Here is a 16,581-nt window from a genome sequence, read left to right as displayed (position 1 = left end):
CCATAGCGCTCTCTGCAGCCTGTGGCCCATTTATCTTCAGAAGAGGTTTGCTTTCTATGCTCCTGTGAGACAACTTCGCTCCTCCTCACTTCTTTTGGCTCAGGTCTCTCGGTTTACCCGCCAAAGGCTTGGCGGGAGCTCTTCCGCTCGGAAAGCTGCTCTGGTGTGGAACTCCTTGCTATTGGATATATGCAGCATTCAAGACTCTGCGACTTTCGAGAAAAAGTTAAAAACCTTTCTGTTTTAAGTTCTGCCCCCTGACCTCGATCCGCAAGGCTCGTGTTGAAATACTCTTCGGAGCAGCTGTGCGCGCTACAAATTCATATAGCATAGCACAGCTTAGGACAGTTTTGAATCTCCAGAATATACTTGGGGTCACATAGACTGGTAGGTTTGTGAAATATTACAATAGTCTGCGGGGCACCACCATCTTCACCAGTGCAATACGGCCTGCAACTGATAATGTGAGGGTGAGCCAGAAGGTCATCTGCAAACGCAGTGTTGTCATTGCTCCACCTATGTTTCCCTCCAGCAAGTCCTCCCGACTACGGTCTATGCAGATTCCAAGGTGTCTGAATGTTTCAGGGCGCCTTGGTATACCTACGTCGAAGCATCGGAGTTTGGGATCTGATTATGCACTCCTGAAGGGGTATAAGCAGGACTTACTCCAATTTACCTTCAATCCCGACAGATTAGCGAAGGTCATCAGGGTTTTCATCAATGCAAATGTGAGGGTGCGTACATCTTCAAGATATCAGGAGGTCATCAGCATACAATGATACTGCGTGTATGCCATATCCCAGTGGGATACCCTATTCAGTACCCTGCTATCTAAGCAACTAAGCCAGCGGCTCGATCGCCAGAGCGAACAGTGGGAGATAGAGCACCTCTGACGAGTTCCGCGACCAATCGGTGTGGATTCAGAAATATAAGTGCCTGACTTTACTCTTGCCGTTGTTTGCTTCTACAGCAGTAGGATTAGGCGGAGAAAGCATCCTGGTCTGTGCCCACCAACAATGGCACCAGCGGGGCCAGGTGATATCCCAGTACTCTGGCTAATATTTTGTAGTCTGTGTTTAACAAGGCCAATGGACTGTATGATCCTGGTTTGGTCTGGTCTTTATCTGGTTTGGGTAGTGATACTAGTAGTGCTTACCGCATAGAGGGCAGGAGAATGCCTGTATCCAGTGCTGTATTGTACAGCTGTTGAAAGTGCATGGTCACAACTTCCGCGTAAGCCTTGTAGTCGTCTGAGCGGAGACCATCTGTCCCAGGGGTCTTTCACGATGCCAATGCTTGTATCGAGATACTGATCTCATGGGTGTGATGGGTTCATCTAATTCTAGGGTTTTGCTTGGTCCAGCAATGGGAGCATTAGTTGAGAGAGAACAGCGGCAAGCAATGTGTCATTAGATTTAAATCTGGAAGTGTTGAGGGAGCCATAGTGCCAGGTTAATTCTGTGTGCACTTCTGTCTATGTATAGTAGTTGACCTGTCGCAGCGCGAAGCACCATTATAGGCTGGAGTGTTTGTTCTGGTCATATAAGCCACGCTAATAGACGGCCCGCCTGATCTGAATGCGCATGGACCCCGGCTGAGTGTGCAGCGTAGTTAATGTGTCGCAGACATTCCAGCAATATTGCCAGTTCATCCTCTTTGCCTCCAAAGATGCCCTGCCCCCACGACCTGTCACCCAGTCTGTTTCCAACTGTATCAGTTCACCCTTCATCTTTTCCACTGCTCCCTCTAAGTATTTACAGATGTTCCAGCTAACGGCCATGCATTGCCTCTGACCACCACCATAAACGCCTCCCACTCTGTCAGCAAGTCGACCACGTATTGTGTTCAAAATATTCAGCCATGGCTTCTCCCACTGCTCCTCGAATCAACGCATCCTCCAGGTCCGCAGGCTCGAGGCGCCAGGTGGGCACCATCGGGCAATGTGTATCCCCATGAGAGGCTTAGAATCTGGGGGTTGTGTCTGAATGCGTGCGACCAAGGTACTCCGTGCAGTCTACCATATTGTGACCACAATCAGGAAGCCCCTTCTCCAAACTGGGCTCACAATTACTAGGATTCCTCCACCAGCATCTGACTTGGGCCCGATGTGGCCCCCCTCCTACTCGAGCACGCCAACTGAGTGGCAGCTAGCCTGGGTCTGACTTGACCCGGAGCCAGTGGTGATACAATAATGCAGGACATGTCCCTCAAATGCTCTCCGGCACCGGGGTAGAAGAGGGAGCTAGGGCGAGGAGGGGGGAGAATCGCTGCAATAGTGCACACCTCGCCAGTCCTGTGCCTGCCAATATTGCGCCGCTGGGAGCGTCCGCCGGGGCAGACAGCATCTGCTACATCGTGTTAGGCCCTCTCCTGCTGGAAAGGCTACTGTGATTTCTTGGCCCCCTTCCCCTCTGCCTTTCACAATGCTTGCATCTCAGGTGGAGGCAGAGTTTGATGCAGTGCATGCCCAAGATGGCGACTGGGGCCAGTCCTGACTACTGCCCGGGGGACTCCTGAGGTACCAGGGCACTCCCAACCTGAGCTGGTGGGACGTTCCACAGGGTCAAGCATCTCTCCTGATCTAAAATCATTGGTCATCGTCCTGTACTAGATCATCCCTCACCCGACCACGCTCCTACTCACCCTCCATGGCACTTGACTCGGAGATCTTTCCATCGGCAGCTGAGACCTAGACATTTTAACTGCTGCCCGGTGGAGCTACCTCATGAGCTAAAGGAGAGCTGGGCTATGGATTTCCCTCCTTGACCATCACCTACCCAGCCGGTCTTTGAGCAAACTCTCCGGCGTCTCTCTAATGGACTTTTCTCCCTTCTCTTCACCATGCCACCTACGCCCCTCCTCTCTACTCTTCTCCTCTTTCCAGCTATTGACCTTTGCCCTCATCCATCCTTGCTCATAGTTCCCACCCTGTCTATCCACTGGACTTTCTTTTGTGAACTTTCCCTCGTCAGTTGAGACCTAGCAATCTGACTGATGCCCGATGGAGCTACCTGTTTAGCTATTGGGGTGATGGGCTGTGGATTCCCTCCTCGGACATCACCTACCCGTCCCCAGTCGATCTTTGGGCAGACTTCCTTTCATCTCTCCTGCAGTCTTTTTCTGCATCCTCCCCTTCACACTTCCCCCCTCTCTATTTGTCTCACCTTCTTTCCTATCCCAATTTGTTGCTTAACTTTTGATGTAATTTGTATTTGTTTTCATTCTCTGTAACATTGTGTAGCCTAATGTAAAGGGCTCTGATACCTACGGGTCTAGCCAGCACTATATATAACTCATAAATAACGTTCCTCTGAACTTCTGATGGACCTCTGGTGACGTCCCTTGGGCGTCAAAATTGTGTGTACTCACCTGGATACATGAGCAACCTTGGTGATGCCTGGTGGAGCTGTCATATGCAGCTAAAGAGGAGTCTGGCCCTGGTTTCACCCAGTCAGCCGACACCTACCCAGCCGGACATCTGTAATTGTTTTCCTCGTTTTTCCCGTTGTGTATTCCTCCCTCCCCCTCCTTCTCCCCCTGTGACTCTTTGATTTAAGTGATGTAACTATGTAACGTGTAACTCGCTGTAACTCATGTAAAGTGCTCTGATACCTCCGGGTCTAGTAGCGCTATATAAAACGTTTCAAATAAAATAAATAAAGCCGCGCTTGTGTGACCCAGGCGCATGGCTCGCACGGGCGTCTCGCCTTATCTATGGAGTCGTAGACGATTTGCAGCAACCGCAGCACTCCCACAGTCACAGCGACCCCACAGAGGCAGTCGACAGGGTAAGCCAGGCCGCAACTCCCAGGGAATCACAACAGTCCAATGCAGGGCTGCACTGGGGCGTGGGGTGCGCAGTGCCGACCAAAGGCAATAGGCCATCCCAGCACGATTTTCAGCCTTCAACACCACTCTGGGGGCACAGGGAACTCTCTGGACATTGGACGCAGGAGCAGATTGTGATGCCGCGCATCAATATGGAGCAGATTGTGACGCAGCACATCAGTCAGGAGCAGTTTACCACAATTCTAAGCAGACGCTTACTTTGCTTGTAATGAAATGATTTGGCATATCAATGTTAGTTAAACTGGCTTGCATATTGTTATACCTTGATTTCTACAAATGCATCTCCTCCTTACTGCTCAGCCAGAATGAATGTGATGCCTGCATGGAATGTTAGAATACCTGATGACAGAGAGAGTGGAATGTGAGTGTGCCTCCTTGTGTGTGGAGAATGACAGTTGTAGAGAGTGGGCTGAGCAGCAACCATGCTGCTCCTGGTGGGTCCTCTACAAGATCTTCTTAAGCCTTCTATGTAACCTGGAACAAACTACTAACCATCCAATAAACCTTCTACATGCAATATACCTCCTGGCTACCTCTGGTCATTCTTTGGAATTTACTTTGCAACACATATGTCCTGTTAGCTTGTCAATAAGCAGGTATGTAACAAATGGCGTAAGATAGCCCAAATAAGGAACTGTGTTATCATACAAATTGAAAGCCATTATTAAGAATCCTAAACCATTTGAACATAGACATTTCACAATGGATTAATAAAAAAACACCTTCTTTGGTTTAAAGTACCATATATCAGACAAAAAAATCATCATGGCATAATCTCTACTTATTGCAATTCATACAACCCATATGCGTACAGACCATACTAACACAAATGAAGACAATAAACGGTATAGTAAAAAGCCTTATTAAACAGTGAACATACCAAGAATATATTTTATATTACTTAATAAAGGTGTCGGAAAACAGTAGAAATTAAATTCTAATGAAGTTTTCTGTAAAGAGCGAATATCCAGGCAGCAGGTGCATTCGAGTCAGACTTCGAAGCAAAAATATGGCATCAAGCCCATCTGGCAGACAAGTGTGTGGCCAATGGGCATTTTCTGCATGGTCATTTGTAATAGTTGCTATGTTAAACATCGCGTGGGTAGCTCGCAATGCTTCAGGAATTTTTATGTGTATTCTTTTAAATGTGTGGCCACTCGGTTGTGATTCAAATGCAGCTTGCCAGTTGTCGTTAGTAGACTTACCTGGGAGGACGCTCCGTGTGTTGGGTGAAGTTAAACTTTAATAAACCTTTTGAAGAAGAACCATTTCTTGCATCAGCCTATTTCTTCATCATTGGGCAGCAGGAAGAACCCCTTCGGTGGTACAGGTAGTATATTGTTGTCACTCCCCTCTTTAAGATGGAGTCAGAATGCCCCTCTTACTGTAACATCAATACAATATAAGCAGCAATGGACTCTGGGTCCCGTTCACCAATAGTCTGATACCCTAGTCCTGGGATATTGTTTAATAATCAAATGCATTTCTGGATTTGTAGTCTGGATGTACTTCAGTTGATCTAACTGAACTAGCATACCTGAAAAGAATTAGGTTTGCAAGAAAAGCCTGGCACAGGAGTATGAGTATCATGTCATTGAGGACATGGAGTCATCTGGTAACCTTACACACAATGCACAGCGGGCAGCCGTGCCTTGTACATTGCATGTATAAAGCAGGCAACAGGCATGTGCTATACATACTAATATTGGGACAGGCCCACATAATTGACAATTTCATCAACTATTACAAGTTTAAAGTCATCAGCCATGCATTCAGTGAACCACATTTGGCAACTTTCATGGGCTTTGAGGTTTTCGGTCACAATCCAGAGTTCTCCTTCAACTGGAGAACTTTTAAAGATATTTTTACAAACAAAAGGGTAGTATGTAATCCAAGAACCACCACATGCCTTAGCTAATGCTTTTTCAGTCAACTTCTTTGCTTGTATGCCAGATTTTGGCCTTACAGATGACTTTAGAAGTTTCACACAAATATCCAACTACTGAAAAAAGCTTTATTGTGCACATTATAGCGGCTTTTCAGTCACTGAAGGTTTATTATAATTAGTTATTAGTATAAAGTATTTATCTATATCACTTATACTGAAACAAAGTGGAATCTTCACTTCCTCAGTTTTAACACTCCATATTTTAATCCATACATTTTTCCTTGGAAATTACTCATTTTGAAGACATGTTGAGTAGGAGGCACAACAAAAGCCAGCTCTCTGGCCAATAGACAGACACTAGGCCAGCAACTCACTCACCGGTTGACCAATCCCAGCCTTTGTGCCAATTTGATTTGCAAGTGTAGTCCTGTTTGCAATCCTGCCACCAGGTGTCGCAGTCCTCCTTACAGAGAGGCACGTTGAGGATTCGCTCCTTTCGCCAGCTGCTGTCTATCTACAGAGCACATAAGATCACAGGTCAGCACCCTAAGATTTGAACACTGAAAGAAGCAAGGTTTAAATGCTCATATAGAGTTTAGAGAGGTTTCGCACCCGCCAAATCAGGGTGTCCAATATACATCTGAATCGAACATATCTCCTCATTTTGAACTCTTAACATTGGAGGTTTCAATCTCAAAGGGGTTCCTTGTACAATTAGGAGACAGAGGTGGAACTGTGGCAGAAATTTTGAAAATGTCCATAGTAGAGAGTTGAATTTCCACCATTATTGTGGACACTTGGAAATATATTCCCATGAAAGCAGGACACACAGTACCATTACCTTACTATGGAGGTTCACCAAGCTTTCTATGGCGAGTTTCCACTGTGCTATCTACGTCAAACATGCTGGTGGACAGAACAATTAACAGAGCTACAGAACCGCCTCCATCTTTGGCAGAGTTAACTCCACACCATGGAAGACCCAGAAGCATAGATGGAGACGTCGCTGCTTTCGGAGCGTCTGCAATGGAACCCGCTCCAACCCGCTCCCACCACGATGCTTCAAACAACAGAAGCATGGGCAGAGAATGAGTCTTTGTGTTTTTTTTAGTAGATATCCCTTTACTGTGCATAGCGGCCAAGGTTTCAGATTGCTCATTTGTGACATTTTCATAATTTTAGTGTAATTGTGAGTGACATTCAACGACTATGAGTGACACTTTCTCGCAAGCAAAATCAAGCAATGAAAACGAGTGGAACATAAAATATCAGAATTTACACCCATTTGAGCAACGAGAAACTCTAATAAGATCTTAAAACTGCTGCAAATCAACAGAAATGTAAGGGCACTAGGATGTTAGAGAAGCCCAGGTACAGAGCCTGAACGAGCCTCACTGACGCAGAACTGAACTTTGTGCAGACTACAAACTGTGACTGCAATGCATAGCTCAGCTCAGGCGCTGTAAGATGTGCTCCTCTAAAAGTAAATAAATTTAGTGAGAAGTTGAGCGATACTCTGTGTGAGCGAGCACCATGAAGGGCCAGCCGTGACAACACCAGGCACCCAGGATAGGACACAGTTTGCGTGGCAGTCTGTGAGATCCTTCTACTGAACAATCCCAAGTTGCCATTAATAATGGACTGTTATGATTGCATTGAAATGCGCCGGTTTGACCAGAGTTTGGCAAATGTACCAAGAAAAGCAATTCTTGACTTTAAATTAAAGGGAAACCCCCCAACTTCCTTACTTGATAAATTTATGTTTTACCGGCTGAAAATGTTACAAATGTGACTTCCATTTTGAATGCATGCTAATAAAAATGTTTCATTAAAAAAATTGAACAGTGAGCAAATGTGTCAAATATTGACAGTACTCAATCGTTCGGAAGGACTTACTGGTTGGATCCATGGCCCAAGATTTGGCGAGCACTCGTAAAAGCAGGTATCCTGGATGAAATGTTTTTTGCAGTTATCGCTCATTATCCCGCAATGGTTCCAGTTGAATCCGTACAGATTTGATTGGTCGTTGTGGGCCTCCTCACTGGTGTTTGCTCTACAACAGGCATTGTCCTTCCAAGGAGCACACTGTAAAGACAATTGAAAGACAATAGGTCCAAGGTAATTGTTCCCTACCAGGATATTGATATTTTCAATATCAGAAAACAATCTACTGCAGCGATGCTTAATGTTTGAACTTCCGTTGACAGTTCACTGAATCACTTCTGGAAGCCAGGGACCCTGGCATAATCAATTTCCATGATTTGTACCTCAAAATAATACACAAATATAAATAAACAAGTATACAGTAAACAAACCAATCAACAGATATTTTAATTAGTTCACGAAAAAAAAAAAGAAATTTACTTGTAAGCTTTAAGGTTATTAAAATGTTGCTTTAATTTCTAATCGATGAAGAGATATACTAAACTGTAGCATATCACTGCCGTTCTTAGAAAGAAAACTACATTATTGAGAATTACCTTTTTTCTTTTCATTCTGCACATGCTCTAATCTTTGAGAGAGAGTAAGTGTGCGTGCAGCTAATTCTTTTGTTACATTGTTTTAGTTTGCCATTTGTATGACCCTTATACAATATTCATAAGAAAAAATGTTTTTTTTTTTTTTTTTAAATATTTTTATTGAAATATTTTGCATTTATATACAAAGCACGGCATCATTAATACAAACCAAAGATTAGAGGAGAAAAAGTATATACCAATAATTCATAAATCAAAATAGGAAACAATGGCTAAATCATCAGCAGGTAAGGGTGATATCTCCAAGAATAAATTAGAACACAAATTAAGTCCTAAAAAAAAAAATACCATTAATAAATGCAACATATATTTTCATATTGAACAACATCAATGTTGTATTTGCACCAAATTAGTATTTCTTGTCTACAGGCAATCCAACATTTCTCATTATTATTCCTCCTTCCATCGAGTTATAGGGTCCCATATTATATCCCCCAACTTCCTGCCCTTTTTTCCCTTCCTTGCATATATCTCTTTCTCCATTTTATGCGTTATTAGTAACTTAGCCAACCATTTATGAAAGGTAGGTGGTACAGGATCTAACCATGCAGAGGCTATGCATAATCTCATGATAGACATAGCAACAAACAAAAATTCCCTCCCACAAAAAGAACGTATATCCTCAACATTTACTCCTAATAGGATAGTTCCTGGGGTTAAAACAATTTCGCTTTCTACAATTTTACTAATAAAACGTTCTATTTCCTTTTTAAATAAGTCTAAACGGGGACATAAAGCAAATACATGTTCCAAGTCAGCATCCGAGCTTCCACACCTATAGCATGTAATACCCACTGACCCTCCCCATTGAGCTATTTTAGCCGGTGTATAATACAGGTGGTACAGTGTTTTATAGTGTTGAGCCTGTAATGGTGCTGCACATAGTAATGATTTCCCCATTTCTAACGAGATGCCAAAGCTTTCAGAACTAATTATAAGATTATCCCTCCATTTTTCACTCCACTTTTGATGGTCATCTTGTTTTACTTTCATCAATTCAGCATACAATCTTTTAATTGTGCAATCCTCTCCTTTCCGAATAATTTCCATTATAGCATTACGCCTGAATCCCAGAGCACCACCTTTCTTTGCCAGGAGGAAACTCCTGATTTGCAGAAATTTAAAAAACTGCCTTGCTTCTAGGTTATATCTATCTTGCAGATCTTTGAATTGTAGAAAACAATGTTCCCCCCTAATATCTCCAATGTTGCTGATTCCCCTGCTTTCCCACTCTACCATTATAGGTCCCGAGAAAATATCTTGTGGGAGGGTTGGATTATGTAATAATCTCGTATAAGAATTAAATTTTCCCAAGCCAATTTTTTTAGCAAAACTTTTCCAAATTTCGAATGCTGCTATTATTATCTTGAACTTTGTCCTCTTATAATAACTGGCCTCTGTGAATTTCATGGGAAAAAATCCTGCGCTTCCGTTCCCAAAGTTAGACCGTAGATTGCTAATGATCCATATTTACTCCACTCCTCTCCTCCACTGCCCTGTTCACCTCCCATTAAACCAGCCATGTTCTGTAAAGCCGCCGCCCAGTAATAAGATTTTAAATCTGGGACTCCCCAGCCTCCCCTTTCTCTTGGCAATGTCATGTATCTAAGAGCCCTTCTCGTTTTCCCTTTTGCCCAAAGAAATCTATTTAGCATACTCTCTAATTTTTTAAATATTTTATTATCGAAGATAAGCGGTATTGCCCTAAATAGATATAGAAATTTTGGAAGGATAATCATTTTTACTATATTAGATCTTCCCACTATTGATAGGTGTAAATTATCCCATCTATCCAGGTCTTTCTCCACTTTCTTAATTAAAGGGTAAATATTCCTTTCCACCAAGTTATCCAAGTCTGCCATTATGGTAACCCCTAGATATATACCTTCTTGTATTACTCGGTTGTCTGAGCATGGAGTATACGAGTTTTTAATTATCTGTGTTTTTGTTGTATTTAATTTGTATCCCGAGATTCTTCCAAATTTCATCGCCTCAAGCTCAAGGTGTTCTATAGCTTCAGATGGGTTTGGAGAGATAACAGCGATGTCATCTGCGTAGGCTAAGATTTTACATTGCCCGATAAGCGTTGTGACTGGTGTTATCATCGCTGATGCCTCTATTTTACGTATGAGCGGATCCATATATATAGCAAACAATAAGGGTGAGCAAGGGCACCCTTGTCTGGTACCTCTTTTTATATGGAATTTTCCTGTGTTTCCACTGTTCACTCGTAGTGTCGCTACTGGTTCTAAATAAAGAGTTTGTATGGCTTTGATAAAACCTTGTTTAATTCCTGTTCTAGCTAGAGCATACCAAAGGTAGCTCCAGGAGACCCGATCGAATGCCTTTTCTGCATCAAGTAACATCACTGCTATCGGGTCCCCTGTGACTGCCGAAACATCAAATAGAGTTATTACCTTCCGTATATGGTGAGTGGTTCCTCTCCCTGGTATAAAACCGTGTTGACAGCTACTAACTATTTTATCTATCATTCTTGCCAGCCTTGATGCTAAGCCTTTAGAGAAGGCTTTTGCATCTGCATTAAGTAGGGTTATAGGCCTATACGAGCCTGGTTCCTCCGGTTTTTTACCCTTTTTTAATATTACGACCACTTCTGCACCCCCCCATGATTTAGGCGATGTTATGCCCAGTTGTGCGCCTTGCATCACCTTCACCATTTCTTCTCTCAAACAATCCCAGAATACTTTATAAAATTCAATGGGAATTTGATCAGGGCCTGCTGCTTTACCAGAGGGTAGGTTCCATATTGCCTGCTTTATTTCTTCTAACTGCAGCTCTTCTTCCAACCCATTTGCTTCCTCTTCCTCTATTGGATCTACAGGGATATCCTCGAGATACTCCATCATTTCTTCTTTATCTTTTAGCGGGTCACGGCCGTCTGACTCGTCATCATATAACTTCTCGTAGAATATCCTAAAAACTTCTCTTATTTTAGTCGAATCTGTGTGTATCCTGCCCGCGGCGTCCCTAATTTCCCTCACTATGCCTACAGATTCTTGTTGTCTTGCTCTAGTAGCCAGTATCCTACCCACTGACTCACTCAGCTCATAACACTTCTCCCTTTTAGTGTTGTAAATTTTCGCCGCTTTACTGGCAATTTCACCCTCTGCCTCGCCTTTGGCTTTTACTAGCTCTACCCATGCTTTTTCGATATCCCGCCCCGACACCACACAATTTTCTAGATTTTCTTCTGCCATCAAGACATTCGAAGTTAATTCCAGAGTCCTCAACTGAGCTTGTTTCCTTTTATGAGAATTATAACTCATCGTTTCACCTCGTATTCCAGCCTTAAAGGTGTCCCAAACAACTCCCATTTCTGCTGTGTCTTTGTTAAACGAAAAAAATTCAGTAATCCATTTGTTCATGTATTCTATATATTTCTCATCTTTCAGTAGCTCTCTTTCAAAAGTCCAGTTCGTGTGTTGTCTAGTACTTGTTTTTGTTGTTATAGTAAGTACTAGAGGATTATGGTCGCTTAGGACCCGTGGCAGCCTTTCAATCTTCGAGTCAGAAATACTTATACTTGAAATAAAGAAATAATCTAATCTTGCACATGTTTGGTGCGGTGCAGAGTAATATGTGTACCCTTTATTATCCAATATCTTTTTCCCCCATACGTCTGAAAGAGCATTGTTTAACACCAAACTGTGTAGCGCCTGAAATACTTTTTTTTTCCTACCGCCATACTTTCCAAAAGAACCCAATCCTAATCCGTCTGCACCATTGATATTAAAATCACCTCCCAATATAATATTTGGTGCCCAGGTTGCTAATTCAACATCTAGGAATTGAAATATATCAGGATCGTCCTCTGTTGATCCATATACATTTACCAATGTTTTCCACTCTCCATCAATCCAGCACTCAACCATAGCCCATCTTCCCCATTTGTCTTGTGCTTTCTTTCTAGTTAGAGCATTATTATTCCTAGCTAGGATAGCTACTCCTCTTTTTTTGACCCCTTGGCTTGAGTGAACTAGTACCTTAAATCCTAACTGTGACAGAACATTAGCTTGTGTTGTTATTATATGAGTTTCCTGGATATATACAAAGTCTAAATTCACTTGTTTCAGCATTAATGCTACTTTCGCTCTTTTTTGGGGGTCGTTTAGCCCACAAACATTCCAGGTTGCAATTCTAATCCCCATTATCCATGTTCTCCCATTTCCTTTCCCTACTACCCTCTCTACTGTACATTATTTGCATAGTGATTCTCCATTTCGTTAACTTTTGATCAGCGTTGCTTATTGTATTACTTCCTTTCCTTTTTCTCACCCCCACCTGTTCCCTGTGACCAAAGAATATTTTTTTTAACCTCTTCCCCTCTATTTTTTTTCCTGCCGTGCCCTGTTCCCCGTGTGGTTCCCACCCCCCACCCCCTCCTCTTTCCCCTCCCACCCCACCCTTTCCCTTACTGGCAAATAGGTCAATCCTGACCTATATGTGACAGCCGTGCCCTCCCAGGGGAGTCTCGCCCGGCCACCCCCCGTGCTAGAACATTCTCAGAATATAATCACATCATCTTAAAAAAGAAAAAAAGAAGTAGAAAAGGCTCAGTTATCTCTTTGAGATAGAAGCTACTTGTTTTGTGGTCTCTGTTCGATCCAATTGTCCGTTTCGTTCTCTATGTCTTCTTTCTTCTCGAAGATAGGTCAAGTATTCTTGAGCAACAATTTCCGAAAAGAAAGTTCTGAACTGTCCATTGAACCCCACCCTCAAGCGAGACGGGAACAATAAATAAACTTCACAGCCTAGATTCTGGAATGGTACTATAAGTTGCCGCATCCGCCATCTTCTCTCAACTGTTGTGTGGCAGAAGTCTGGACGGGCAAAGAAGGTTATATCTTTATATGTGCGTTTCTTAGTAGGTTTAGCTTTCATAATCACTTCCTCCCTTAGCAAGTAATTTCCTACATAGACAAGGATTGCCCTTGATCTTGCACCCGCATTGCCTTTTTTCTGTACTAGTGGGAAGCGATGTGCCCGTTGCACTTCTTTATCCCAGTCCCATGTGTCCATTTCTGGGAACGCACCTTTCAACAGTTCTACAACAAAGGCTCTTGTATCACCCCCTTCTTTGCCTTCCTCCACTCCTAAGAGTCTTATATTGTTTCTCCTCTGGCGGTTTTCAAAATCTTCCAGTTTCCATAAAATATCAGATTCGGTTTTTCCCTGGGTCTGTCTGAACTCCTGAATATCCGCCATTTCATCCTCCATTTTACCAGTTCTCTGTTCTACCTCCGCTAGTCTACCTGTTACTTCAGAGTACATGTCCTGTAGATTGTGGAGAGATTTCTGTATTTTTTTATTGGCCCGCTTGGCTCTTTGACTTTCCTGTCGTGCTTCTCCTTGCATTTGTTTCATTGTGGCAAGTAAGATATCGAATCTGTCCTTGTTCGGGTCACTTTCGGCCCCCTCAATTGTATTAGATATTTCTCTTGCCGGTACCATTTCCTTCTTACTCCTACTCGTGCTCTCGCTCTTTTTGCTTACTAGGGTTCTTCCTCGGTATTTACCCTTGACCTTGTGGGTATTACTTTCATTTTTAGATTGTAGATCTTTTTTTACCTTCCTCTTTTTTGAGCATAGAAGATCGTCCGTCTCTTGAGAATCGCTTATTGAATAACCTTCCATCTCCGCAGAAGTAGTGGATAGTGAGTCTGACCCTTCTCCCTCCTCGTCTTCCTCACTCTCCTCCTCCTCCTCCTCCTCCACCTCTATCTCCTCTTCCTCCTCCAGCAACTCGGTATTATCACTATAGCCACTGCCCTCACTATCCTCGTTATTCATTGGCGTTTTTAACAGATGTACATTTTTTATTTGGCTGTTACATCTGACCTTATTCTTATTCTTATTCTTGTTGTTTTTCTTTTTCTTGGGAATTGCTCCTCGTTTAGATGTCTCTACCTCTGCCTTTTGTGGCGTAGCATCACTTTTATTGCATTTAGCACCACCTTCAGGTGCCTCTTTTTCCTTATTTTCCTTGTTGTTGTCGCTTGCTGCTACAGTTTCAGTTCCTTCACTGGCCCTGTCCCTCATGTGCCTGCTGTCTAACCCATTTGATCCATCTGCACCCCCATTACCTGGCTTTGCTCTGTACTCGCTGCCTCCACCTCCACCTCCAATACCAGCGCCGCCTCCTTCCTTGTGAGGGAGTACCTCCAGTTCCTGTTTCCTTGCTTCTACGTTTTTAGCCCCACCCCCACAAGAGTCTCCGCCTCTGCCGGGCTCTCCGCCTACAAAAGCTTCCCGACTCAGACGCTCTGTAACTTCAGTCAGAGCAGGATAGTCGCGCTTAAAAAATGCTTTTTTTAAAGAAAAAAGTAAACACTATCTAGATAAGACTACAGATAAGTCAAACAATATTTAGACATATTTGAATACTTAACATCTGTAAAATTTCTGTGGAATGGATATAGCTTATTTGACCAACACAGATAAAGCAATGTTACGAATAGATGTATCACATGACCCTTCCTCGGGTACAAACAAAATAAAAGATCATGACATTTATATTTCCAAATGATGAAAGGGGAATTTGGAAGAGGAAGTGTGTAATAGCAAAGTTTAGCAGGCAATATAGGATGCAAAAAAGTGTTCACAAGTCATTAAAGGACTTTGTGAAGGGCTCTAAAATATATTGGTGCAGTTTTAACCTAGGCTGAAAGGTTATCTGGAAGAGAAGGAACAGTCAGGGTCAGATTGGCAAGGCGGGAACTCGGGCAATGACCTGGGGGGCCGATTTGGGCTTTGTCTGTGTTGTTGGGGTGGCCCAGTGGGTGTCTGAGTGGCCTTTCTGGAGGCAGATGGGTGTCCATTACCTCCCTTTTATCAACGGGCAGAGGTGTCACTCCTTTTCTGTCACTGGGCCGGCCCATTAATGTATGCCTAGTGAGCGGGGGCAGAGGGCATGAGCAGAACTGGCCTATTTTCAGGTGTGTTTCTCACGTGTGGACTAATCCATGCATTTTTTTTATTTAAGTAAAGTTAAGAAATCAAGCCTCTGTCAGAGACCTCCCCACCCCATTCTTTGTGCAAAACACTGCTTCGGCGAGGTTTTATAAAAAGGAAATATGGGCCACTTTTTTTAGTGTGCCCGGGCCGATTTTTAATCCCAATCCAACCGTGGGGACATTCCTTAATGCAGCATAATAAATGAACCAGGTGAGGCAAAGTTCCTATGAAATGGTGAAACAGCAAGCTCTGAAACTGCAAATAGTGTCTCCATAATTTGTCAAGACATTCGAATCGAGTTAAGCCCGGCATTTCAGGAGTTAAGTAGTGCTTAATTTGAGCCACAGAGGTTACTTGGCACTTATTTTTGGGGACCAGCACTTATTTTTGCTCCTCAAATAAGGACGAAGAGAAAGAGAGGGAAAAAAACACAAATGAGACAGGAGGAGGAAGAGGAGGAAGATGAGGACGAAAAAAAACATTTCAAACAGAGAAAGCAGGAACAAGCAAGAGTGAGACAAAGGGGAGGCAGTGGATTAAAGAGGCCAGAGGTAGATTCAAGACTACGCAGCCTTGGTATTCGGTGCACAGAAATAGGTTCAGACAGAGGCTGAAAACCCATCTCTTCCCCAAGACATAATCAGCACAGTCTCCCCTGACCCTAGGGCTCATCCTCTATGAGCTAAGCTGAAGAGATGTTAGTGGGATTGTCAGCGCGGGGACGCACTGTTCTCTGTGCAACCAGGCGCTTAACAAATGTCATAAACTAAACTAAACTAAATATAATAGCACTGGCAGGCAGGGGCGTATCTTCAGGGAGAGTGTTTGGGGTGTTACACCTCTCTAACAAATGTACTTTCTGATCAATAGTTGGCTACAGGTGCTTTTAGACAGGTATGGTGAGGTGTCTGTCAGATTTAAGCAGGAATGTTTGCATAGACACAGACAAAAACTCACACACACTCTCCCTCTCTTTTTGAAGGTCCACAAAAATGTTGGTTGTTTTACAACATGTTGTGTTCTCACTTAGTACTCCTACCAATCTGCATTCCTCTCCCTTTCCACTGCCCCTTAGGCCCTCTCAGGCACACTGCTTGTCCTATAATGTATTTTAACATTAAATGCCAGCGTGATTGTTGGAAAATCTGAAGCTCACCCCCCAATCTTAACTGACCAAGCTACGCCGATGTGGCCGCGGGCTTCTAAACAGAGATTCGGGAACCCGCACCCATTCTTTTACTGGAGTGAGGTGTTGATCATTTTCAATTTACAGCAACAGTAACACTCTTCTGATCTGTTTTTTTATAATTGCATAGGATTAGGACTGCTAAT

The 16,581-nt window shown here is 43.2% G+C and overlaps 1 protein-coding gene across 2 annotated transcripts in view; it reads right to left on the bottom strand.

Annotated features, from left to right (window-relative positions):
- LOC147693559 (folate receptor gamma-like) overlaps positions 1–16,581 on the bottom strand; it is a 165,829-nt gene that overhangs the window by 51,043 nt on the left and 98,205 nt on the right. For both annotated transcript variants that reach the window (XM_086933777.1, XM_086933778.1), the window contains exons 3-4: positions 7,634–7,822; positions 6,116–6,251 (exon numbers count right to left, since the gene is read on the bottom strand). In XM_086933777.1, coding sequence (XP_086789903.1) covers positions 6,116–6,251; positions 7,634–7,822 — 325 coding nt within the window. The remainder of the gene's footprint in view (positions 1–6,115; positions 6,252–7,633; positions 7,823–16,581) is intronic.

Source organism: Lissotriton vulgaris, chromosome 8 (genome assembly GCF_964263255.1).
Source record: "Lissotriton vulgaris chromosome 8, aLisVul1.2, whole genome shotgun sequence".
Taxonomy (NCBI): Eukaryota; Metazoa; Chordata; class Amphibia; order Caudata; family Salamandridae; genus Lissotriton; species Lissotriton vulgaris.
The sequence above is the reverse complement of the archived record's forward strand: the minus strand, read 5'-3'. Positions and strand labels throughout refer to the sequence as shown.